Below are 25631 nucleotides of genomic sequence, written 5' to 3'. Positions count from 1 at the left end.
ATCATTCTGATGAGTGACCTCCTGGCTTCTAGGAGTGTGAAGCCACACTCCCAGGCTGAAAACTACAACCCATGCTACTCAAATTGTGCCCCATTTCTGTTATTCCCTTCCTCAAGTACTTTCCATGCAGTGCCCCAAGCATTCCTCATACCCATAATATATCCAAACAATGAATTGAATCACTAAGCCAATGAGAAAGAACACTTTCCATTCCACAAAAAGCTGCAAGCTTTCTTAAAATCCTCATCCAAAACCCATTGCTTCAGTCTTCCCTTGGTTAGGAACTGCATGCCTGCAACCATCACAAACATTTCACACATGAACATACACTTAAAATCCAGCAGCACACTGCTCTGTGCCTCAGCAGTTTGTACTAACATGTATTCTGACACTTCACTCTTTATAGGTAATACCTCAACTTCATCACTAAGGAAAGAAAGCAAGCCTGTGGCAGATGCATCCCCAGCAGTGAAAGCAAGTATTATGAAATTAAGCATTCCCAGAAGATGTTTATCTTCCCTCTTTCATCAGTTGATCCCTGCTGATAGGGCAGAGGCAATAACACTGGCTGTTCAGTACAAAACCAGTCTTCTTCCATAAAACTCTAGGCATTTGGCCACTAAATACTATTTTAGCACTTGTCTCTCCCACATGATTGGTCTCCTTTTTTGAGTTCGATGGGACAAATTTTCAAATTTTCTGGAGGCTAGTTGTTGAAGAAACTCTTCAAATCCTGCTGTTTGGTCACATTGCTTTACTTTGGAGTTTAGGGCTTTGTTTAGACCTTTTTATTATTATTTTAACAGTTCATTTGCCATTCTCAAGCTGTTTCCTGAAACTGCATCCAAAAAACCTTGGACACCCACACTGCCCACAATCCCTTACTTATGTTATAATGTGTGCACCGAGAGCAAGCATTTGGTACCATCTCCTTGGGCCTCCAACTGGCATTAAAACTAAGACCTGTACAGTACAAACCCTTTGTAAAACAGACTTTGACTGCTACTGCAAAACAAGAGGTTCCTGAACTCTTTTAGCTGGTAGCAAATGGAATTGAACACATAGGCTGTGTCCTGCCTCGTAGAGGCAGAACAGCTCAAGCCAGCCTGTTCCCTGCTGAAGGGCATCCCTACAGCAGAAAAGGGAGAACACAACTGCATCAAGACAATTCAAATAAAAGCCTTTATTTAGCAAAATTGTTTAAACTCTGCCTTTTGAGTACACTGCGCAGATGGCCCACTGTCAAAATCCCTATCTCCCTCCACTAGCTGAAGCAGCAGTAGCCCTAAAGTACTCTGAGATAATGAATGTGACACTACCCCAAGGTACAGGTCATAGTCCCATTTGTATCTCGAGGCTCTAAAAATCTGCTCTGCCTGTGAATCCATTCCGGCTGCAGGAGCTGGGCCCAGCATTTCACCAGGGAGAAAGCCTGGTTCCTCCACCAGCACAGGCACAGCTCGTTGCTCTGCAGCGCCACGTGCCAGTAGCACCTCAGGGATGCTTAAAACTAATTTATCATCCAACTAGGCACAGCATGGGCTTAGCAGCAGAGAGGGCAGACATCTCTAATCTGGTTCAGGGACCGCTTTAAAGTTGCTGCCACAGCTTAAAAGGAGAAACTGAGTAGGGAGAGATGCTTCTCCGTGTTTTCACACTTGAAGCCGTAGCACAAAAGGGCACCCAAGGCACACGTTCAGCCCCACTGCCTGAAATATTACAGACTCTTGTGTACCCTACTGAAGCCTTCCAAAATGTGAAATGGACTAAAATTTTTCCACCCACTCTTTTTCCACACAAAATCAAGCTAGGAGAGAAATGGGGAGAAAGGAAGAGATGCAAAAGGACCCATTGGAGGAATGCTGATCAACACAGGGAACGTGTGCAAGGTCCTAAGATAGGAGTTCCTAAAGCAAAGTCTGCAATTCAGATAAGTTTCATGCCTTTTTCTGAAATTGGGATGTGAGCAATTCTCCTTTTCTTAAAGCTATCATAAAATTACCTGATGACGGTTTTTAACTTATATTCCCTGCAAACTAAACATTACTTTTAGTTAAAATGATGGAAACCAAAATACTCATACACAGGACCTTCACATTTGTACAGCTCTACCTGTACAGTAATTCCTGCCAGGTGATGGGAAATGCTTGAAAAAAATCTTAGTGCTTCCCATAGGAACTTGTATATTTTCTGCCAGTACTGTAACATACTCCTGCAGTCATAAGTGCTGCAAATTGAATTAAAACAAAGATGTGTAAGAGGCAATTTCAGCACTGCTCTTTGCATAATACCAACAAATGATGGTACAGGTCAGCACTGGCTTTGATGGGACACTATCACTTCAGGAGATGCTCATAGCAGCCCATCAGACCTACTTTATTTTGCATTTCCTAGGGTAATGTGAAATATTCTTCTCCAAACTAAGTGCACATATACACCTTGGCTGTTTCACAGGAAGAGCATTTAAAGCACAGTGTAATTAAATGCCACACCATTAATCTATTTTGTGTACTGTGGTCTTAGATAAGGCTGTTTCTAGCTATCAAACATTTTTATGGCTTTCAGAGACAGAGGTTAAAATAGGCTTTAGCATAATTGGTAGCGATGATGTAATACTTTCAGCTTAAAGGCAGCATTATTGTAGCTATAAAACAGGTGAGAACATTTAAATGCTGAATAGAATTGGTTAACTCTTGCTCAGGAACTACAGTGTTTAAGACATTTTTTTTTTGTAAGCATATATAAAATCACCAATGACATTAAAAATAATAGTTAGCAAGATAAAAATGTCCAGCAAGTGAAAAACATAAAAATAGTTTTGCCTGAGTCACACAGTTTAATAAGAGATTTCCCATGTCATTTATATTTGATATGAGTACTATACACTCCTGTGTGGGTACTTAAAAAAATAGAACTAAAAACAGAAATAAAAACTCCCTCATGTCTTCTTCAACAATTCTTTAAACGTAGTGTACAAACATCTTACTGAACCCTTAGGTACTAGGTGTTACAGAAAGCATTATAGTAAGAAATCTCCATATTTGAACTGAATTGCTATTCACAGTTAGGCCTTTGCCTGAAGCCAATACAACTGTCAGCAATCACAGAGCTGTAAGACAGATCTGCTGTGAGACAGATCTGCTGTTAGACAGCACACTCAAAATCCCACCTCAGTGTGCTGGTTCCAAGTGGAGAAATAGGATAAGAAACTGATATAAACCAACTGTCAAAAAATTTAGTGGTTTGTAACTCATTTTCATCCTGAATGACAACAATGAAAACAAGCTGCTCTGCAGCAAGCCAGTATCAAGGTATAGCTATGGATTTTTTTTTCCATCCTCTATGAGCAGAATTCAAAGCAACAGTTCAGGTTTAAAGACAGGAAAGTATAGAGATGTATACAGAGACTTAGTCTGAGGTTTTAGAAGTCTTGGTTTCATATGGAGGACACCACAGACTACCTAAAGATACCTTACTGGTTTGATCCAAAGATCCCACACAAGAAAACAATTCTTAAAAAATTGAGCCCAGGCATGACAAGTCCCTAACACACCTCTGAAATCTTAATAATCGGCAAAACCATCATTGGTCACTGCCTCTACGGCTAAGATCCAGCAACTCAGCAACTGTGAAACATCCTCAGGCTGCTGCATAGGATTGATCTGCCCTGATAATTAACAGAATGTAAAATACATCACAGAACAACCTGAGTTGGAAGGGACCCACAGGAATCATCAAAGTCGAACTCCTGGCCCTGCACAGGACACCCCAGGAGTCACACCATGTGCCTCAGAGCATTGTCCAAATACTTCTTGAACTCGGTCATGCTTGATGCTGTGACCACTTCCCTGGGGAGCCTGTTCCAGTGCCCAACCACCCTCCGGGTGAAGAACCTTTTCCTGATATCCAACCCAAACCTCCCCTGCCTCAGCTTCATGCTGCTTCCCCTGGTCCTGTCACTGGTCACCAGAGAGATCAGTGCCTGCCCCTCCTCTTCCCCTCGTGAGGATGCTGAAGACCACAATGAGGTCTCCCCTCAGTCTCCTCCAGGCTGAACAGACCAAAGGACCACCTCAGCTGCTGCTCATAGGACTTTCCGTTCAGGCCCTTCACCATCATCACTGCCCTCCTCTGGACGATCTAACAGCTCCATGTCTTTCTTATACTGTGGCACCCAAAACTGTCCCCAGGACTCAAGGTGAGGCTGCCCAAGTGCAGAGCAGAGCGGGACAATCCCCTCCCTTGCCCAGCTGGCGATGTTGTGCCTGATGCATCCCAGGACAGGGTTGACCCTCCTGGCTGCCAGGGCACTGCTGACTCATGTTCAACCTGCCATCCACCTGGACCCCCAGGTCCCTTTCCACAGCACTGCTCTCCAGCCCCTCATTCCCCAGTCTGTCCATACATCCAGGGCTGCCCCATCCCCTGTGCAGAATCTGGCATTTGCCCTTGTTGAACTTCGTATGTTTGGTGATTGCCCATCTCTAATTTATTGAGGTCTCTCTTCAGAGCCCCTCTACCTTCCAGGGAATCAGGAGCTCCTCCCAACTTAGTATCACTGGTAAGCTTACTTAGCCCTTAATGAAGAAGAGCACAGGGCTGAGGATGGAGCCCCATGGAACCCCACTAGTGACAGGGCACCACTCTGATGTCACCCCATGCACTATAGCCCTGTGTACCTGACCCATGAGCCAGCTGCTCACCCATTGCATGGTGCATTTATCCAGCTGTGTGCCAGGCATTTTATCCAGAAGGATACTGTGAGAAACAGTATAAAAAGCTTTACTGAAATCCAGAAAGATTACATCAACTAGCTTCCTTTGATCAACCAGGTGGGTTACTTTGCTGTAAAAGGAAATCGGGTTTGAAAAGCAGGCTCCCACGCAAAGCCCTGCTGGCTGTGACCAGTGACTGTGCTGTCCTTCAGGTGTTTTTCAATATGCACTAGTTAGTCCATTTTGAAAGCAGCCAGCATTTCCAAAATGCAGTTAGTCTCATAAATACAGACACCTAAAACTGCTCATAAATCTTGCATAAATCTTGAAGTGGTTGGTTTTGGGTTGTTTTGGTTTTTTTTTTTTTAACTTTCTCTTCCATCAACAAGAAAGGGAGCCTTAACTGATGGGACTAGGTTTTCGTGTCCAGAAATTACATTAAAGGAAATCTATGTTAAAGATGGAAAAGAGCTAGACTTTGGTCTCAATCCACACCAGAGGCTACTGTGATAAGAAAGAGATTTGGAAAAGGGAGGCAAACAGACTCCCACCTATGTAACAAATTCAAGATGTGTACTGAGGGACCAAGGTGATGGTGGAAATACCCATTCATAATAAGGAAAAAGATACACAGATGGTTTTCCTCAGTTTAATATCAGTTGATGTTATAAACTGCTAAATCCAGACATCTTCACATTATTACACTTGATGCACCATAAAACAGGTTTATGTTACAGTGTAAGGTTCAATATTACAAAAGTTGCAGAGACCTTCACACAGAAGTCTTAATTTTTAACTCCTATTCACATCTAAACCCAATATTCTTAACTGTGTACAAATGGAGTATTTCCTTCCATCTTCTACAGCTGCTTTCCAACCACCAGTTCTAAACAGCAACACCAACACTGGTAGTGAGAAATTAACTAGGAAGCGCCACTGCAGCCATTTCCTCAAGTCACACAGACTTCCTGCTGGAGAGCTGGCTGTGGAATTTTGCTGTCCTCTGTCTTTTCCTGCCCGGGAACTTGGCACACAGTCTTTCGTTTGAATAACCGTAGGCTCAACCGTAACAAGTCACTGTCCATTGCTGCGGAATTTGTGTAAGTTTGTTTCGTTGCACCCTGTTGAAATTAGAAATTAAATTAAAAAAAAGGAAGACCTGAAAACAATGTCTTGTAACACCAAATTAACCTCAAGTACTCTCAGTAATTAGAGGTTTAATCATACTAATCATACCACTAGAAAAGACTTGGAGAATTAATGATTTTTCTACTAGCATACAAGAAGTTTTAATTTTAACTTGGATTCTCACATGGAATCATAAGCAGGAAAGTTATTAAACAATTACCTTTGAAATCGTATTTTACCTAATTATTTCTATTATGTATCCTTTAAATATAGAAAATGTATCTCCTGAATTTAAACCCCAAAATGATAAGAAACAGAACCTAGCTCTAGTCTCAAACTTAAATTAATCTCTCATTCTACCTAAAAGATAAACATCCTATAACCTCTCTAAATAAAAGTGTTTATTATTTAAAGGACTGGACCTGCTTCCGAACAACAAACACAAAAATTATCTCCCAAGAGAAATGCTCTGCTTAGGGGAATCTGTGTTTCCATCACACCTCGACCAAGCACTGTAAGCAGACCACCTGCCTTTTCGTTCTTCATGAGCTGCTTACGAATTGCAGAATCCCTGCGGAAGCACAGTGCTTTGCAGCAAGGACCCAGATTGCTGAGAAGACCTGCTCTCTCTTCTTTTCGGCGAAGTGCAGCCATGTTCAGTGCTCCCAGGTCATGTTCAAAAAGGTTTTCTGCATCTAGAAAGAATTGAGATTTGCACAGATCAATATATATATGGCATTTTTGAACAGCAACATACAGTAATATGAAAATATAACTATTTGTATTTCTGCCTTCTAAACAATATCAAGGTTTGGGAAAAAAAGAGTATTTGAGTTTATAAAATAACATGAATAAATCCTTCACCATTTAAAGGGAAGGATGAATACCCTTGTATTTAGTTTCAGTGCTGGAAAGCAATATTAAGACAGCAATCACTGGGAAGCCTAAAAATTGAGTGACAGCTTTGGACAGAAGATGGGGTATGATTTATGGTCAGATGTGTGACGGACAAAAGCTGTTTGTTTACCACTTGCATTAATCATAAAGTACCTAAGTTCCACTTCTTTGCAAGACATCACGTAACTCTCCCAGTGTCAACACTGTTTTTGCATGGCTATACAGAAGTGAAACACAACTATCTAGAATAATTCTTTCACTTGTGGTGGATGAACCTGGGGAACAGGTCAGCAGATGCCAAAGGACTACCCCTTCCTACCAGCTCACCTAAAGCATTTAACAGTACTCAAGGTGACAGGACCAGTCCTTCAATACATTTACCAGAAGAAATAGCATGCAGAAAAAACACTTTTAGAAAAGACAGATTCTGAGGTGACTCATGTTTGCCAACAAGTCTGCTTCTATGAAATGCAAAGACAAAAAGAACGCACGGGGTGGACCACAGCTCATTGGTTTACAGCCCTTTTACAATAATTAGGAACATTATCATGTAATAGAAAAAAAGCTGGAAAGGTATGTGGCTGAGTCCAATCCAGCTGCCTCTATATAGTAAAGCTGGGTGTTCAGCAGAGAATTTAATGCCTCACTCAAGATGGCAAGAACCCGGGGGAAAACACAGCATCTAAAAGCAAAGACTGCTCCGGCAGTTTGGCAGAATGAATGCAGAAGAGGACAAAAATGCATTTTTTAAACCACTCAGAATTTGGATGAAGATCAGTAGTTTTTATACAAGTTTTTAAACAAGGTGAAAAGAAACAAGAAAGTTGCACTAAATGAAGGGCAGGTTAAAGAGAACTGCACTGAAGTCAAAGACAATCTCAATGGACAATCAAAAAATGGAAATAAGTGTCAAGACACAAAAAGGCCACTTCAAAGGTAACATGGACAGCTTGCAGAGTCTTCTCAGGTGCCAGATGCTTGCTGAGAATATCAGGCAAGTAAGCATGTCCATATCCTTAAAGGAACAATTGCATATAATAGAGGGCAAGTCAGCCACAAATCTCGATACCATCACATAGAGATTTTTCTTTCCAAAGAAAAAATAATTTTAAAAGCACACCCTGAAACAAGGTGTCATTTCCTTTCTTTCTGCACTTAATAGTATTACCAGAAATTTTTCAATTTGTTCCTCCACAAGAACAAGGAAGGGAACACCAACCTCAGGAATAAGACAGGGAGACAAATTATACCACCACAAAGTCCAAAGTGAAAATGCTACTTTTTCACTGTTTCACACACTGAACACATCTAGCTCCGATTCTTTCAGCTTTCAGGACACCGTTATTTGTGCTTTTCTTTAGAAAATATATGTGCTGTAGCTGTGTAATCTCTATACAGAGAACATTCACCTGGCAGACTGCACAGGAAGTGCATACACTTGAAAGCCTACACTTGGCAGTGTAGGAACTGATGTGTGAGAGACTGCACACACCAAAGGGAAATCAAGAGAGGCACTTCAAATCCCCCTTCCTCTCCAGAGCAAAGTTATGCTAAATCCTAGTACACTTAAGACAGTCCAGAGGCAGTGCTGGAGAGCCTCCTATTATCACTAAAGACTTTATTTCTAGGGAAGCATGCAAGGATTGCTGAGATTATTTCGGGTATCATTTTAAACAGACAGGTGGAGTGATCCTGCAGCGCAGTTGCTGTTGCAAGGAATCCCTGGTAAGAAGTGCTGAAGTACACAGCAAAATTAGAGCTTACAGGGAGAGACATAGTTCATACCTTTTCTATATCAGTTTGTATACTCAGGAAGACTCAATATTTTATTTGACTCAAAGAAAAAGAAAAATAGGAGCAGTAGTAACAGCTCCCAGTTAATATAATTATATGATTTAAATGGCTCAAGCAAGGAGTGACATTGATAGAGATTAGCACAGCTAAGAGAAGTTTTGGATTTTTTTTCCCCCCCACTTATCTGAGACTGTGAGGTTAACAAGACAACGATGTAAAGAATAATGTAAAGTGAAAGGTATTGTTTCAAATTAAGAACTAGAATTTAGAGAGTAAAAAAACCCATGAGCTCTGCAGATACTATTATTTATAAGCCACAATTCTCTAACATTTCGATGCTGCAATAATCTGCATAGAGATCTTATAGAAATAGCAAATGTTTCACAGTCCTAAAAGAACCATTCTACCATGCAAGTTGTTGCAAGTAGCTCAACTGGCTCCTGGGATGTGAAACAGAAAAATTAGTATTCTTTCTCATGAAAAAGCCCTGCTTACACTCAGAATTGCAGTAAGCAGCACCAGTACAATTCAGGCCCATCCCATTTATCATGCAGGTCTTGTGACACATACTTTATCCAAATTCCAAACCTGTAAAAATTGTTGAATTTCCCATTTTTAGTAGAGGTATAACATACAGATTCCACTTAGTGCCTTCATTCTGATCCAAAACTCCTATCTATGAATTCTAGGAAGGATCCTCAGAATGAAAATAAGAAATCTTATTTCTTTCTTGAAATACTACTACTAGTTCACTGGAAAAGATACTTTGCTCTCTAAGAAATTGGTGATACCATCCTCTTGAGACAGCATTTGATTTAACTGCCCAAATTAACAATGAACACTACAGGTAATTCTTACTCAGAATGACAAACATAATAAGCATAACCATAACACACACCAGTTACTCTGGATTTAGACTCTTGTTTCTTTTATGTTGTTCACATAAGGCTAGGAAAGTGTGAATGGTCTCCCAAAAAGAATATTACCCCAAGATAAAAACAATTTTGTTTTGTTTTTTTAATTTAGACCTCCTCACCATTGCTGGAATTAAAACACTAATCTGACTAACATGCTGCTGTATCATATTTCTGTAATTTTCACACAATACTCATTATATACTTTCTGTGGTCTTTGAAACCTAAAATAACGAACTGATGCACATTTCATAAGGACTTTTTCACTATACACAAAAGACAGTTTAATCCCTGCAGAAATTACCTTTAGGTTTTTCTAAGACTCTCTGGCAAGTCTCTTTTATTTTGGTGAAGAGCTCTGGTCCTGCCAATCGCTTGGAAATGCCAACTCTCAACATAACAGCACCTGGTGTGAATTTTAAGAGTGCAGCCCCAGGCTCACGTGGTTCTTTCGGCTGCTTTGGCATAAGACTGGACCAGTCTACATCTATAACATCCACTGGATCTGCAAAAACATTGACAGAGAATGAGTTATCACATCATCACCCCTTACCACAGTTGATTAATTTCACATGCTGCGCACACAGCTGTCTCCTGAAAGCAATACATATATTAGATGAACATTGTTCTGTTGTCCTCTTGGACCCTTCAGGTAAGAATGTCAAAACTCACTTGGATGGGTGGAAAATAGGAGAAATACAAAAAGAAATAGAAACGCAAAGCTGAATGGATTAAAAAACCCCAACCCCTGCCTAATACTCTGCTTCATTTTTACTGCAATCCCTTTGTGAAAAGTTGCTCAGACCCTGTTTAGCCAGCAGGTTTGGACATATTACTTATACATTCACAAAAGTCACAGTACAACTGAACATACTAAGGCAGATTCAAATTAAATGCTTTAGAAAGCTAGTTCACACAGCCCAGGATACTCAGCTGAACTTAGGACAACGAGACAACTCCATTCTTCCCAGAGCACTTGGAAAGCATTCAAGCACAGACAGAATCTGCTCATAGACTGCACTCCTAATTCAGAAATACTGTCAACATCACAACAGCATTATATGTACACTGATCTAATCCTTCTATTCAAATAATCACAAAGGGGGGTTGATATACTTTTACCAGGCATCTTCTCATCTTCCTGTTGATCCTCACGCTTTTCAGCATCACCTGCCAGAATTTCATCCAGTTCATCATCACTGATTGGCTCGTATTCTCCAGCACCAGACCCCAGTGACTGCACATCGTTAGTCTTGGCTTCATCCTCTCCTCCTACAGACACAGACACGGTAGCTTTAAAGCAATCGTATTTGTTTTCTAAACATGTTGTACACTGCCTGAAGACAAAGGTTTAGCAAACTAAACTGTTAGCTTTTAGGAACAAGTATGATTCAACATAAAAGCTGGTATTAACCCACAGAAACAGTGAAGTTATTCCTCCCATACACAATGTGGTAGTTTGAATTTTATATACACTGGTCACTTTTTTGGTGCAGTATTAGTCAAACTGCTCAGATAAGGCCATTTTCACAACATACATGTTGATTATCTGATATCTGACATGTAGTTTATAATAATAAATAGTTTATAAAAATCTAAGTTAGTGCCACAAATCTTTCAGATGCTTTAGCACACTAATCCAAAATCAGGATTCAGTCCAAACTCCTAAAAGAAGTAACAAAACTCCAAAATACAAAAAGGCAACAGGTATCCTGAATGAAACAATTATGTACAAAATTTTAGATTCTTTGTGGCAGTCACAAGAAGAGTTTTTAGAAAGCCATGCCAAACTTCTTTTAGTTGTTACCCCTCCTATCCATCCACATACTATCTGCATACACAAATACCTGTGCTGTATGTGGAAACATACTCCTTAGGACCTGTGAACACAAGACAAACACTGAATTTTGCAGTTCACAAAAGGAACATTCTCTCATCTCCAAGATTGAAAGATCTGACTCAAGCACTTAAAAATCCTATTGCTCTAAACTCAGGCTTATGGTTCTCCAACATGGGTACTAGCAATGAGTCGTGCCACACAAACAGGACAGAATTTACAGGGATCCTCCTGTGTGGATGACTATTCTGGTATCTTCCAGCTCCCTTAAGCCAGAAGTGAAGCTGCTTCCATTTTAAGTTTTCCCCTATTCTTTGGGGTTTTTTTTTTAAGTTTGCTTTTGCAGGGGAAGAAAAAAATAGCCACCTCAACTAACCTAAAAATCAGCAAGGAAAAACCAAGTGAAAGATGTGCCAGCAGAGCATAAACAAACTACTCAGACCATGTGGCAATGCTTTGGAGGAAGCATATAGCATCTGAGGCATTATTTAAGCCCACTCCTAAAGAAAACACATTAAGGTTCAAAACACTAAGATAATTTAATGATATTCTGACACATTTTGTTAGACAATACACTACAGTAATTTGGCCAACTAAATACCAGATACCTCCCTAATATCATCAGATTTGGAAATGGTACTTAGTACTTCAAATATTCATGGCCTGTAAGATCCATCTTCTGCATCCATACTGATTTACCAGATACACTAGTCCTCCAGTACTACATGACTGGACCCATTAACAATTAACTGTATTAAAAAATATAAAATCATAATTCATAGCTCTCAATATATAATTTTTTTAAAAAATACTTTACATTCTGAATTTCAAGACAAAGTTTGATAATTTCTAGAGTATAATCCAATCATTACTTTTACCACTCTTTTGTGGAAATGTGTTTTTATATTAATTCTGCATGAAAAACTCAACACACCAGCTGAACGGAGCAATGTAAACAGGAGTTACAAAGTAATGAAAGACAATGAAGTACACTAAACCTTAGAAAATCATAACCATGCTGTTAACAGTACACTTTAATAAAATGGAATGCCATCTTATATTTTACAAAATAGATTTTTCTAAAAAAAATTTTAAAATCCTAAATATACCATAACTCCCTACAGATGATAACCTGCAGAGAATTTAGAACACAACCTCTGAAAAACAGACAAAAGAATACACATTAAAACAAGTATGCTGAAAGGCTGGAACTAAGAACACATTTAACCTGCACAGCCTGTTTGGTTACAGGTGCCCTCTTGGAAACTGGTAATGTATCCAAAAATGGCCTTTTATTACCTCTTTTCTGCAGATACCACATTGTACTCTAAGATTTATCGTACCATGCTTTTCCTCTAGTTTAAAAATTGTTAATTCTGTCTATTGTAGCAAAAGCAGACTTTTCCAGGCTCACTTCAAATACTATTTTTGTCAAGTGCTTCCACTCCACAGATAATCTCCTTAAATGAAACTTTCTCAATAGGGTCTCTCAAACCTAAAGACCACTTTGTGAGTAATCAGGTAGGAGACATAAGTACTAAATATTCCTCACCATCCTCTTGAGACAGCATTTAACTGCCCAAATTAACAATGAACACTACAGGTACTAAGAATGGCAAACACAATGAGCATAACTGTAACATACACCAGTTACTCTGGATTTAGACCCTTGTTTCTTTTATGTTGTTCATATAAAAGCACTCCCCAACTCCCTATTCTTGCAAAGTTCAAGTTTCTAATTCATGTGACAAACTCTTAGGAGTTTGTCAGTGTTTGCCCCTTGCTGACTTTATTTATCAATTCTAAGCATGCTTTCCCCAGTACCATTAAGACCAGCAAACTGAAGCTGCACTTCTTAAGATTACCTCAGGAAAGCTATTTTTGGACTATTGTGCTAAGCCATACATATGTTTCACCTACTAATTAGACAACCATTTCTATGGTAATTGGGCTCTGGCAGAAAAAAAACCCAAAAACCTGTTCCGAGTCCACACTTTTTTTTCCCCCCCCACTCATTAACTGTCACTTCCAAAGTAAGAAATAGGTCTTACAATGATGTAACAAGCCAATCAAATGTTGGTGTTATCTTTTAGTAACTTGCCTATTCAGAAACATTACATTTTGGTGAAATTATATCTCAGATAATTTATGCTTCTTTGCCTCAAGACTTCTTTAGAAATTAAGAAACAGCACTAACACAATTAACACTAAGGAAGATGCTCATCAGATATCTCTCTCATTGTCTGCTTCCACAGTAGAGAAGTTGAAGCCAATAAGGCTTTCAGTAGAAAATTATTCTAATATAGCTCAGTTCAGCACTATGCTAAAAGAGAAAAAATAAAGTATTTGTTAGTCCAGGTTCTTTCCCAGAATAGCTCACCTTCTAAACTCTCTACCTTTTCAGCCTCATTTCCATCTTCAAAGCCTTGTAAAGGTCCTAAATCTTTGTCTGTTTTTTCCTTCTCTGAAGCTGCTGAATCCCGGCAAATACCATCAAACTCTTTTTCGTGATCTCTGTCCAGTTTTGTTTCACTGTGCTTTGTTGACTCCTTTTGAGAGGAGATGTCAAGAGTTCTCTCAGCAGTATCAGGCAGCTGTCGGTCTCTCTCCCTCTCCAGCTCCCGTCTTTTGTCCCTATCCCTCTCTCGCTCCCTGAGTCTCTCTCGTTCCCGGCTCCTTGGCCACTCTTTGTCCACATCTCGGTCCCAGTCTCTCTGTCTCCCCTCTCTCCTATCTCGCTCTCGTTCTCGATCATGTTCATGCCGATCTCGCTCCTGAAGCCTTTCCCTGCTGTCAAAGGACCCGGATCTGGAATGAACCTGACGATCTGACTCAGGGGAACTTCTTCTTGAACTGTGGCTTCTTGAATCCTGACGATCTGCACGAAAGATCATAAATATAAGCATGACTGTGACACATAAATACAACACTACTTTACCAGACCAAAGCATTTTAAAGATTTGGGTATGAAAATACACTTCCCAAAAGCATCATCTTCCAATTAATAAAGCTTTCAGATTGCCTTAGAAGATTTAACCTTACTTAGAAACGGGGTAACTTCTCCCACTTCCAAAAAAGAACTTTAGTGGCTGTTTCTACTATGATGGAAACCAACAGAAAGTACACAATCTTAACTCAGAAATTTAGGCTTGGGGGGAAAAAAAAGAAAAAAGAATTGTCTCAAAATTCAAAATTTTTAAAACATGTCTTCTAAAAGCTAAGAATGCCTTAGTTAACAAATGATGAATTCAGAAAAATAATTTCAGGCATGTAGCAATGAGGAGAACAGAGAGCCAAAATGTTTTTGGAAGAAGACATTTTTGTATTGATGCTGTTTCAGTTTTAAAACATTTTACCTATTTTTTTTTTCACAGCAACTACACACATTTTAAAAAAGTGACTATTTTGATTTGCAACAAAGATGATTTCCATGTGCATTGAAAGTATGCCTAACAGGAACCATGAAAAATTTACCTAATTTTGCATAATTTCAGGAATTTCCATACCAAAATCAATGCAAATAATGAATTAAAGAACATTATTTAGATGATAAAACTACCTCAATGTTCTGTTAGCACAAGCATTTCCTCTATGAGTTTTTTTTGTCCTACAAATTACTTTATTCCCCAGACAGCATGAACCAAATCCAACTGAATGTTTTGGTGTAAACAAAATGGTAATCCTGCCCACTGAGAATCAGCTTTTCAAATATGTTAACACTTGCAGGAATCTTAATTCCTTCTCGTTTTACAGTGAAAGGCAGACAGCACCTCCCTCTCCTGTTACACTAATTAGAGCCATCCAAGAACAATTTAGGATTTGTACACAGAATGATAGGTCAGTCTCACTAAAATGCATCTCATTACCTGAAGATGTGCTGCGACTGGGTTCCCCTCGTTTCAACTGGTCAATTCTGGACTTTCTTTCAGTGATTTCTAAGCTTTTCTTCTCCCTCTCCCTGTCCCTATCCCTATCCCTAGAGCTACTGTGCAGGATCCTCTTCCGTCCAGTCTGATCATCTCCACTGCGATGCGCTGACTCATTGGAGGGGGATCTAAGCCTGCTTGAGGCATGGCTCCGATTGCTACCGAGGCTGCTGCTGCGCTTCTGGTCCACAGGCTTACGGTGTGGTCCATCCTCTATAGTAACATGAGGGGCTTCCACCTTTTCTCCCCTTGTCCTGTGACTTTTCCTATGGGAATCCTCAGTGCTTCTTTCTGGAACAACAATGTCACCACGTTCAGGAACATCTTCATCTGACCAGTCACTAAATGTGGTATCTTCTCTTTTTGTGGGGACTTCTGCTACAGCTTTCTCAGGTGGTTCTTCAACCAATTCTTCTTTAGTTACAGGCGGGGTTCTTGGGCCTTTTTTCTTTTTATGATGTGGAACAATTTCTTCGTCAGAAACTTCAGAATCACCCTTGGATCTCTTCCGCTTTTTCTCCACATTTTTCCTTTTCTGACCTTTCTTAGGGGAAAAGACCTGGCTTTCCTCAGTTGTTGATTCATTAGCATACCTTTCCACCCCACTGTCATCATCTTTCTTCTTCTTTGTGGCCTTTTTCTGTATCTTAGACTTCTTCTTGCTGTCATCATGCATTCTATCAGAAGCATCTCTTTCCTCAGAAGGACGGTGTCCAAGACTTTCCTGAACCCTGGACCGGGAGCCTTCTGAAGCATCCGGCTGCTCTCTTTGCTTATCTGCTGAAGAAATCCTCTCTTTAAACTCTGGTTCTTCATAGCGTCGGGAACTTTCCTTTCTGTCCGATTTTCGCTCTTCTTCTTTCCAGCGGCTCTGCCGCTCCTCTGTGACGTGAGAGGGACTCAGTGACCGGGATTCCTGTGGCCGCACAACCTGGCTCAGGAGCCTGTGCTTTTCATCTGCAAAATGTGAAAAAGAATGTGCTTTTATTGTGTAGGAAGGAGAACGTGTGAGCATTTGCTGTCTTCTCCATGCCAAAGAAAGTGTCCAGTAAAACACATAACCCATTACTTCAGTTAGATTTCTTATGCTTTTCCACTGCTGCAGCAGCAACAGACAATTTCCAATTTGGTAAACATGCATCTTAAACAGATGTGGAAGTCACTATCACCTGGCAGACATAATATATAGTGACAAAATGAAGATAAATGACAAAGATGAAGAAAAATGGTAGTGCTCATAAAAATATGGGGAACACTTACAAAACTTTCCCCATGTTTTTTCTATTTAAAATTGCAAGTTATTTTCCATGGACAGAGGATAAGCTGGGTCCAGCTGCAGAGAGAGCCCACTCCCACTTACTTTTATCATCTCCACTGTTGTAAGCATCACTATCAGGAGAATGATCACGGCGACGTTTGGGTGACTGACGGGGACTTGGACTGCTTTCGTTTCTGTGACGCTTCCTGCAGAAGGAACATGCACCATCAAATTTCTTCAGGATTCTTTGAGTTTATCATCAATACAAATCCCTGACGTCTAAGCACCTCAAACGGAAGATATTTAAAGATGCCATGAAGTTCTGTAATTTTCTAAGTTGTCATTCCAAGTAATAGCTATGCACTTAAAGGAAGCACAACACATATACTTGGGATATTGTTCATGCCTTCACTGGTAGCCTTCTGGTATTGGAAATTTAGTAGTGCAAAGGGTAATGCATGCTCCAAAGAAATTTAACTAACAAAGTCACAAACCCTGACCTAGTTAACTGCTATTTGAATTTCAGGCTTCAAAATGTACCACTGTTTTCTACTTTGTTTCCATGAATGCCTGTATTATTAAAGGCAAGACAGTGCAAGCATACTTAGAAGGGAAAATTACATTGTCTGACTCAACTCTTAGCTCACAAGTAGATCCATGATTCAGCATTAACAAAACATTGGACTACACCAGCATAGAACGAATTTGGGGGTTACCAGCATGTGCCACACAGATGCAGGGGAGACACAGCTCCAGACCAAGCCTAGGCATAAACAGGGTGTCTGCTTCCTTAAGATACTCCCCTGTCTACTAACTTACCAAATTCAACAGTAAAAGACTGCCTTTTTTTTCTTTCTTTGACTGAAGAAACATTTAGATCCACTCACTTGGATTTTCTTTCATCGTGGACATCTCTTGAGCCTCTTTCTTCTCGAATATCTTCTCTCTTATCCCTGCGGTCTTCCCTTCCTTTTTCTTTGTCATCCCAGTCTCTCTGGCGGTCTCTCTCTTTGTCTCTGTCTCGACCTCTCTCCCTTTCACGCTCCCGCTCCCGTTCCCTCTCTCGTTCTCGCTCCCTTTCGCGTTCCTCCCGCTCTCGCTCCCGCTCCTTCTCCCTCTCCCTCTCTCGTTCCCTCTCCCTGTCATGATCTCTGTCTCGGTCCCGCTCACGGTCCCTGTCTTTGTCCCGTTCTCTGTCCCTCTCCCGTTCCCGAGCACGATCTCTTTCCAACTCTCTTTCTTTCTCCCTCTCTCTTTCCCGGTCTCTTTCTCTTTCCCTCTCTCGGTCCCTCTCCCTTTCCCGCTCTCTCTCCCGGGCCCTTTCATCTCTCCTGTCATCAGACCGATCCACCCTTCGCTCCTCTCTCCTCTCATCCCGCTCGAGATCATCACTCCGTCCTTGGTGTCGTACCGGTGAGCCTGCTCTCTGATCTGCAAACAGAAGCAGATTTGATTACTAAGTGCTGAACAGATATAGACTGCTTCCGCTAAAAGAGCCTTGACAATCTAGATCTTGGTTTGCATTAAATGAAAAGCAACTCCCTGCAGAAATTTGAATACTCCCTTTAGGGAGGAAGGAAGACAAAAAGCAGAACTAATTCTGAAAGAATTTTTCAACATTTAGGAGGTGGGCTTTACTTATTTAACCAAAAGTTGCAAAAAAAATATTTAATTTTCTACCAGATTTTTCTGAATGGCCTCAAAAGACAAATGTATGCCTCACAGTATAGCTATTAGTATGGCATTACCCAATCTTTCCAAATCTGGTATAAGATCTTAAAAAGCAGGGAATGGCATGCATAAGGTATGTTTAGACTTCTGTACAAAGATTTTACTTCCTAAGTCTATTAGGAGTCAAGTGCTTTACAAGGACTCAAGCTGTTTACAACATAGAGTAGAAGTTTCTGCAAAATTAGAAATACTGGGCTGTCTCATCACAGAAGAGATCCCTGCACAGAAACACAACCAAATCCACAAGACATGGAGAGGCAAGGATGAGATAGGGGAAGCAGAATTGCTAAAAATTTTTATTTGTGTTCACTGCAGAGTCTTACAGCTTAGAATCTGAGTTTGTTGTTGTTCAGACAGTGGATTAGAGACAGAGGAAAAACTAAACACGTAGAAAATGACTGACCCAGAAGGACAGTGAAATCTGATTTATCCAATTATACTTACTCTCCATAGACTTATCTACATACTGTTCATTGTACTGTGGATATTTTTTGAGTATTTCTATAGGTTTTGACTACTTCATACCAATTTCTATGCTCATCTTAGTAGTATTTGAGCCACAACAAATCAATAAAACTTTTTTCCTACAATATATATATAAAAGCACCATACAAAAGAGGAAAAAGATTGCATGAATAGAGGTTGGTATTTCTCAGTCCATTACTCTGAGGCTGAGAGTGCACCTCACTACAAATTGAGACAATGTCCACTAGGTGTGAGCAGGCAGAGTTTGGACAGAACTAAATCAATAAAACATGCATTTCCATCAGTTTAATCAATTTTCATCTCTTGAGTGAATTAACAATGATTTAGTGCTCCCCTGTTACCAGGTAAAAGTAAAAGCAAAGTTGAGTGACATTTCTGCCTCTTTAAAAAGGTAAAAGGTAAAACCATCAATCCATATGATCGGTTCCGTGAACAGGTTTCACATTCTTTTAATGGGCCTATAACACTGTAATATGATTTACTGTGCACACTAAATATTAGATTTTTATAAAGAAGTTCTGTAACTCCTATTTGTTGTGTCAGTTTTGGTGACAAAACATCCACATGAAAGTCTTATGTGAATCAAATAGTGCAAATGTATTAGACAATTAAATGCAGGTAAGTCAGCACTTCTTATGTGACTTCATTTTTTGAAGTACTGTTCCAGTGGTTGTTTGGAACACTCCCATGTTTGCCTTAGTTGAATACAGACAGCTCAAATTTGCAAGCTTGCATTTTAAAATCATACCCCTTGCATATCACAGAACTAAGTACCAACCAAAATATATCTCAATTTTTCTCAGAATGACAGATATTAAAACTGTAGTCTAATTAGGGAAAGCGTCTTGAATTGTAATTCTGAGGATTTACTATTACAAAAAGTGATCTAAATTTTTAAGGAAGAAGACTATATATTTTGAATTCATGCTCTTTATATTTCCCACCCCCCCAATGGGAAATACAACCCATTCAAAGCAACTTCTCTCCTAGAAATTTATTTTGTTGTGATTACATGCTTTTATTTCCAAGGTTTTCCTCTTGGCTTGGGGTTTTGGTTTGGTTTTTTTGGGGTGGATGTTTGTTTTTCTTAATAAATTAAGAACTTGCTAGGATATGAGGGCACAAAATTACATTATATATATGTAGGATTTATTTGGGCTGGGGAGATGAAAGAGATGAAAGCTAGACTGCAAAAGCCAACCCCCAGGACACATTCAGTGTTCAGGATTTTTCAGCTGACACGAAAAAGGAAGCCTGGAGCTTAGGTTTGTTGAAATCTTGCCTTGAAAATGAGAAACTGAAGCAGAGCCTTTCACAAGAACAAGCAACAACAGTTTCAATAGGCTAAAAAGTATCTTTCACAGTGGCATGCAAAATATCTCTTTGAAAAACTGAAATTACAGAGCAGCTAGAATGTATCTGTCACCCATAAATCAAAACTCAAGACAGAGAATAACCCACTATAATTTTATGTTTAGTCTTCACAGCTCTTCTTTTAATTTTCATGCTATTTTTATTTCCCTGACTCCTCCAGTTCTCTTAATTGGTGAGCAATACAAATATATTCCAGAGTGTAAGCTGCTACTAAGTTCCTTCAACCCTTCAAACACAGTATACTTGCTGGTACAGAAATCTGACATCTTGCTATGTAAAAAATATTTGACTATGTAAAAAAAAAAAGTCATGCATGCTCTCTTCATGATCACTGGTATCAACACTTACTACCTATCATTGACAACAGCAAAGCACTCATCACTATTAAACTCTCCAGACAATAAATTTTTGAATTCATAATAAATTTAAACTGTCACTTACTTTAGTAGTAAGCAGTCCATAACTGTCAGTCTAGTTTAGGCCTTCCCCAAAACACACTCAAGCAATTTACAGCACAAAAGCACAGTGTTTATATACCAACAAACAGAACCAGTAACGAAACGCAATCATGACTCCAAGCTTACATGGACTCTCAGCTTAACGTGCTTATGCACATGAAGTGGAGGAGGAGGCAAAAACATTTTACAATGAAGTTGTACAATGAAAGCCCTTGCCTTGAAGTTGAGTTTGTTTGAATACTACTTGGATGAATAAACACAGAAGATGCCAAAATCTAGCCAAAGGGCTGGGGAAAGGCAACAGTATTCATGTATACAAGGCCAATGAATGAACATATGTAACAGAAGTTGTATCAAGAATAGGACTAGTGTCAGCGTGTGGTGTCAGATGAGCTACTTATGAATTGGTGTGGGGGGAAACAAGGAAGAAAAACGAAGGAAAGAGAAACACACACATTCATGCAGACGCACATTTGACTACAGATGGATGTGTAAAACCAGACATTAAAATACCTCTTTCTCTGTTGTCACGTCTATCCCGTTCACCATGTCTTCTTTCAAAGGAGGAATCTCGTGCTTGATCCCGACTGTCATAGCGATCCCGATCAGCGTAGCTACTCCTCGATTCCCAGCTGTCATGGTAGTTTCCGCTACTGCTGTGCCCATCAACCTGGGATCCTCTAGTCCCCCGACTTCCTAATGGAGATGTAGCAACACAAAACATGAGCTTCCGCATGTAAGGAAATCCGCTGATATCTTATATCAACTGATGTATCAACATCTAATAAATTTGACTTAGCTGCTCATAGACATAAAGATTGTAACATCAAACTCTACTTAACCAACAACTCAAATTTCACATGTTTTAACTGTAAAGTCATTATTTCCAAACTGCAACATCAAGACTTTCTACATCATCATCCCGTGGTCATAGTACAAGGTCTCCTGACTAGAAATATCAGTCCAAAAGCCAATTCACATTTTTTCTGAGTAGGCTGTAAGCTAGCAGACAGTGCAGCAAGAATAGGCAGAGAAAGCAGAGATCATCCTCCCTGTAAAAACTGTGTATCACTCCCCTAATGAAAATGTCACAAGCCTGAAAAAGCAAAATAAAAAATAGATTATTATAAGTTGTTAGTAGTATTATTATTATTATTTAAAATGCATCAGACTTCAGAAACCATTTTAAAGTCACACATTTTGGAAATCGGATGAAGCAAGGTGGTGAGGCAGGGAGAGGTGGGTGTGTGTGAAAGATGGTTTTCAGACACCTAAGACATGCAATTGTTTTTGAAAGAGCACAAAAAATCTGTTGCCTGGGGCTTTGAAACGCACTACCCCCTACGAATTTTCCAGTACACATCAGCCTCTTACTTGTGTTTGTAGCCAATGGGAAAACCAAGGGCTGCAGAAACATTAAATAGAGTGATGTAAGGGTTAGGCTTTGTTTCAAAATGAGATGGCAGAATACCAGTGATATGCCACTTTAATGAATGGAGAACATAGAAGTGCTATAAATTTCAATAACACTTTTAATCTAATGACAACAGAATTGAACACAGTTTTAAAAGCATGAACTATTTGGCAGTACTTGCATCCCAAATATCAAACAAGGCAGTATGAATGCAAATATTCCAACTTCAATGATGGAGACACATGAATTTTTTAAATTACACAATACCTTTGTCAGATAGTTCTGGACCTCTGCCTCGACTTCTGCCAGTCCTATCACTTCTGCTCTCATTTCTGGAGTCACTCCTGGAGTCATTCCTTGTTTCAGCACGAGAGCTCTCCTCTCTGCCATGGGATCTTCCATAGCTGCGCAAGTCATCTTGATACTGATCATCCTTTTTATGGGCATCACGACTCTCTCTGTCTCTGTAGTCATGGGAGTCTCGTGTGGAGCGCGAGTCTCTCTGGTCACGACTGTCTTTGGTATCCCTGCTATAATCCCGCGTGTCTCTGGAGTCTCGAGTATCTCTGGATTCCCGTGGCTCCCGCCGATCTCTGGTGTCTCTTGTGTCCCTCCGATCTCTTCCATCACGAGACTCTCTGTCATCTCTATGGTCCCTGGAGGTACTCTGCTCTTGGTCATAATCACGATCGTCTCTTGTTTCTCTTTCTTTTTCTCTTTTCCCTCTTGTTTCTGTAAAATGTTCAAAAGAACGTTATATACCCAGCTTAATCAGAGCAAGCATACACTTAACACACAAATAAGACTAAAATAACATAGTCAAAATACACTTAGCGAATCAAAATTAATATGTAAAGATCATGCTGGGTTATCTATCTATACATCTAGTAAGCTTTAAAGATCTTATTGTAAATATGGATCTCTACAAATATTTACCCATTCAAAAGACATTAAGTATAATAACAATAAATGTCAAACATACTAAAGAGCAAGCGCACTTCAATAATGTTAAGGTAGGGTTATTACTCCTCCAATCATAAATTCCTCTTATTTTCTATACACACACACACTTCCAGAAAATTTGTGGTATATCTGGACCACCTGTAAAGCCTCAATGACCTGCTAAAATCTGCTGGTTTGAGTTTGGGGTTTTTATTTTTTTGTTGTTCTGGGGCTTTTTTTATTACATATTTGTAATATTAGTGCTACAGTAAGGTAAGTTTACAGCCAGTCAAAAATAGAGCTGACATATGTACTCTTTGTAATCCGTCTGTCAAGGCAAACAGCATTCTTACTCATCACATATTATTGAAACAGCTCTACAGATTTCCAGAGGGAATGGCCGTTTCTTTGCACACACCTCACTTAATGTCAATTACAAAGACAGTAGACAGCAATCAGTGGGGACGGGATTTGGGCACCTCATAGAAAAGAATAATAGTTACTTAGGAGTACCCTGCCGTGAAAATCACCTACTGACACCACCATTGCATGATACAAGGAACACCTCTGTAGATACCTACAGCACCTTTACAACCAGTTGAGCCTACATAAGCAGTTCTACCGGGGTACTTTAATATACAGTACCTGCAAACAGCACAATCAGCACAACCAGCACAGGAAGAAAAAACACAGCCAGTATTTTCTTCACCCCCTATCCCCTGGGATTGGTGCAGACAATGCCACAATTTGAAAAATCAAGTTTCAAAATGCAATTTGCAAACAAATAAAAACGATTCTGAAGAGCTATTTTTCATTCATACCATCCCGCCTTTCATGGCGCCTGTCATGAGACTGTGAAGTCCGATCACGATCGTGTCTTCCCTTGTCTCTTCCAGGAGATCGGTGTCTCGAAGGGCTTCGCTTCCTCTGAGGTGGAGAGGAGGAGTGGGGGGGATAGGGGGAAGATGACCGCCTTGCAGGCGGGGAAGCTGTCCTTTGATAGGATGGAGAAGGAGTTCTTTTGCGGTGTGGGGAAGGAGAATGTCTTTGAACAGAGGAGCCTGACTGTGAGGAAGAGGAGTGATGTCTGGAGGATATGGGAGAATGATGCTGACCTGATGGAGAAGCAGACCTGCAAGGAAGAGTTAAAACAGGCACACGTGTAACAATTTGACTTGAAAGGTTCTTAACACACCGTACAAAAAAGCAATTAAAATAAGTTGTGTATTCCCTACCCTCTGTCTGCTGAAAATACATGCTGTTTCTATAAAACATCAAACTTGGCTGCCCTCCAGGGTGCCAAGTATATGCTTTCAAAATATGCTTGTCTTTAAATGATTATTATTTATTTAAAACCCAGGAAAAATCTGTCCAATCAAAATTGTATTACATAGCTACCAGAATGTAGGGGAAGGGAGGGAGGAGTCAGAAAAAAAATCATTATCTTCTCTCCCATCCCCAAATAAGACTATTGCTTTCTTCAATATAAAATCCTTTTTGGAGTTCATAATAAAATTACAGAGATAATTTTTATGATGTGTAACTTGGATTTTTTGTTTACAACAGCATTGAATTTTTTTACAAAGCAACAACGTCTCCTTCTTATACACTTCTAACATGTTTTATTGTAAGGATTGATCTTTAAACAGTTCTTAAGATCCAGAAAAACCATATGCATAGCTGCTTAAAATGTGAGCAAATGTGAATGTTTACACAAACGTGGAAAACTCACATCTGATAGAATAAGAAAATGTATACTAAATATCTCTGATCTTTGAAATCCCATCACTAACTAAAGATAATTTACACAACAGTAAAAAATTTCCTCATAATATGACCAACATGGACAAAAACACACTTCAAGTCTTTAGGCTCAGTAGTGGGGGTTTTTTCCCATTATCAGGATCAAAGTAACTTGCAAGTATCTTTTCTCATGAAATATATATTGTCCTTAACTCCCAACTCCCTTCTACTTCACAAAACTCCAGAGATGACAAGAAGAGCAGTAGTTAAAAAGCCACTTTTTAATCACACTTGGACAACATATCTTCAAAAATCTCACTATTCCTGAGGAAACAAGTAGCCTGCATACCTCTAAGACGACAATTCATATGCAAATGAAACAGATGACCAGGAATTAGTAGTAAAATTTCCAAAGCACTCAAGGTAAAATTCTGTCAGGGCTAGATATGACTGACAGAATCCAAAACACTTTCATGACTTACTGTCTTTAAAGTAAGACTACATTTATTTTTCCCTGTGAAACCACTATTTTCACAGGGTTACCAAAATTGGCTTGCATGGAAGGCTTTCAATGGTATGGAGACAAAATATTTCAAATATCCTTCCCTGCTTCTAGCAGAAGGCCCATTTATCTTCCTTACTTAATATTCCCTTGCACAACACTTGATACAAGCAGGCAGTGATGAACAAACTACTGGATGTCATGCTTTAAACCCAGCCAGCAACTAAGTACCAGGCAGCTGCTCACTCACTCCCCTGCCCACCTCCAGCAGGATGGGGAGGAGAATGGCAAAAAGGTAAAGCCTGTGGGTCGAGATAAGAACAGTTTAAAAAGTAAAATAAAATAAAATATAATAATGATTGCAAGAATAACAGCAATGAAAAGGGAGATAACAAAAAGAGAGAGAAAAAGAAGAAAACCAAGAGAAACAGTGATGCACAACACAGTTGCTCACCTCGACTGATACCCAGCCTGTCCCTGTGGGCAACTGGCAGCTCCTGGCCAACTCCCCC

The 25631-nt window shown here is 39.7% G+C and overlaps 1 protein-coding gene across 4 annotated transcripts in view; it reads right to left on the bottom strand.

Annotated features, from left to right (window-relative positions):
- Nucleotides 1–5350: 5350 nt before the first annotated feature.
- The window catches only part of ZC3H13 (zinc finger CCCH-type containing 13), a 46456-nt gene continuing 26175 nt past the window's right edge, over nucleotides 5351–25631 (bottom strand). For 3 of the 4 annotated variants that reach the window (XM_032099777.1, XM_032099776.1, XM_032099778.1), the window contains 11 exons: nucleotides 23696–24006; nucleotides 22200–22664; nucleotides 21032–21214; nucleotides 17357–17900; nucleotides 16572–16675; nucleotides 15152–16168; nucleotides 13666–14163; nucleotides 10565–10720; nucleotides 9753–9953; nucleotides 6375–6538; nucleotides 5351–5836 (listed from right to left, as the gene is read on the bottom strand). In XM_032099777.1, the coding sequence (XP_031955668.1) occupies nucleotides 5666–5836; nucleotides 6375–6538; nucleotides 9753–9953; nucleotides 10565–10720; nucleotides 13666–14163; nucleotides 15152–16168; nucleotides 16572–16675; nucleotides 17357–17900; nucleotides 21032–21214; nucleotides 22200–22664; nucleotides 23696–24006 (3814 nt within the window). In that variant the 3' untranslated portion in view covers nucleotides 5351–5665. The remainder of the gene's footprint in view (nucleotides 5837–6374; nucleotides 6539–9752; nucleotides 9954–10564; nucleotides 10721–13665; nucleotides 14164–15151; nucleotides 16169–16571; nucleotides 16676–17356; nucleotides 17901–21031; nucleotides 21215–22199; nucleotides 22665–23695; nucleotides 24007–25631) is intronic. The other variant, XM_032099779.1, reaches the window with a different exon arrangement.

Source organism: Corvus moneduloides, chromosome 2, assembly GCF_009650955.1.
Source record: "Corvus moneduloides isolate bCorMon1 chromosome 2, bCorMon1.pri, whole genome shotgun sequence".
Taxonomy (NCBI): Eukaryota; Metazoa; Chordata; class Aves; order Passeriformes; family Corvidae; genus Corvus; species Corvus moneduloides.
Note: the sequence above shows the minus strand (reverse complement) of the source record. Positions and strands in the feature narration are given on the sequence as shown.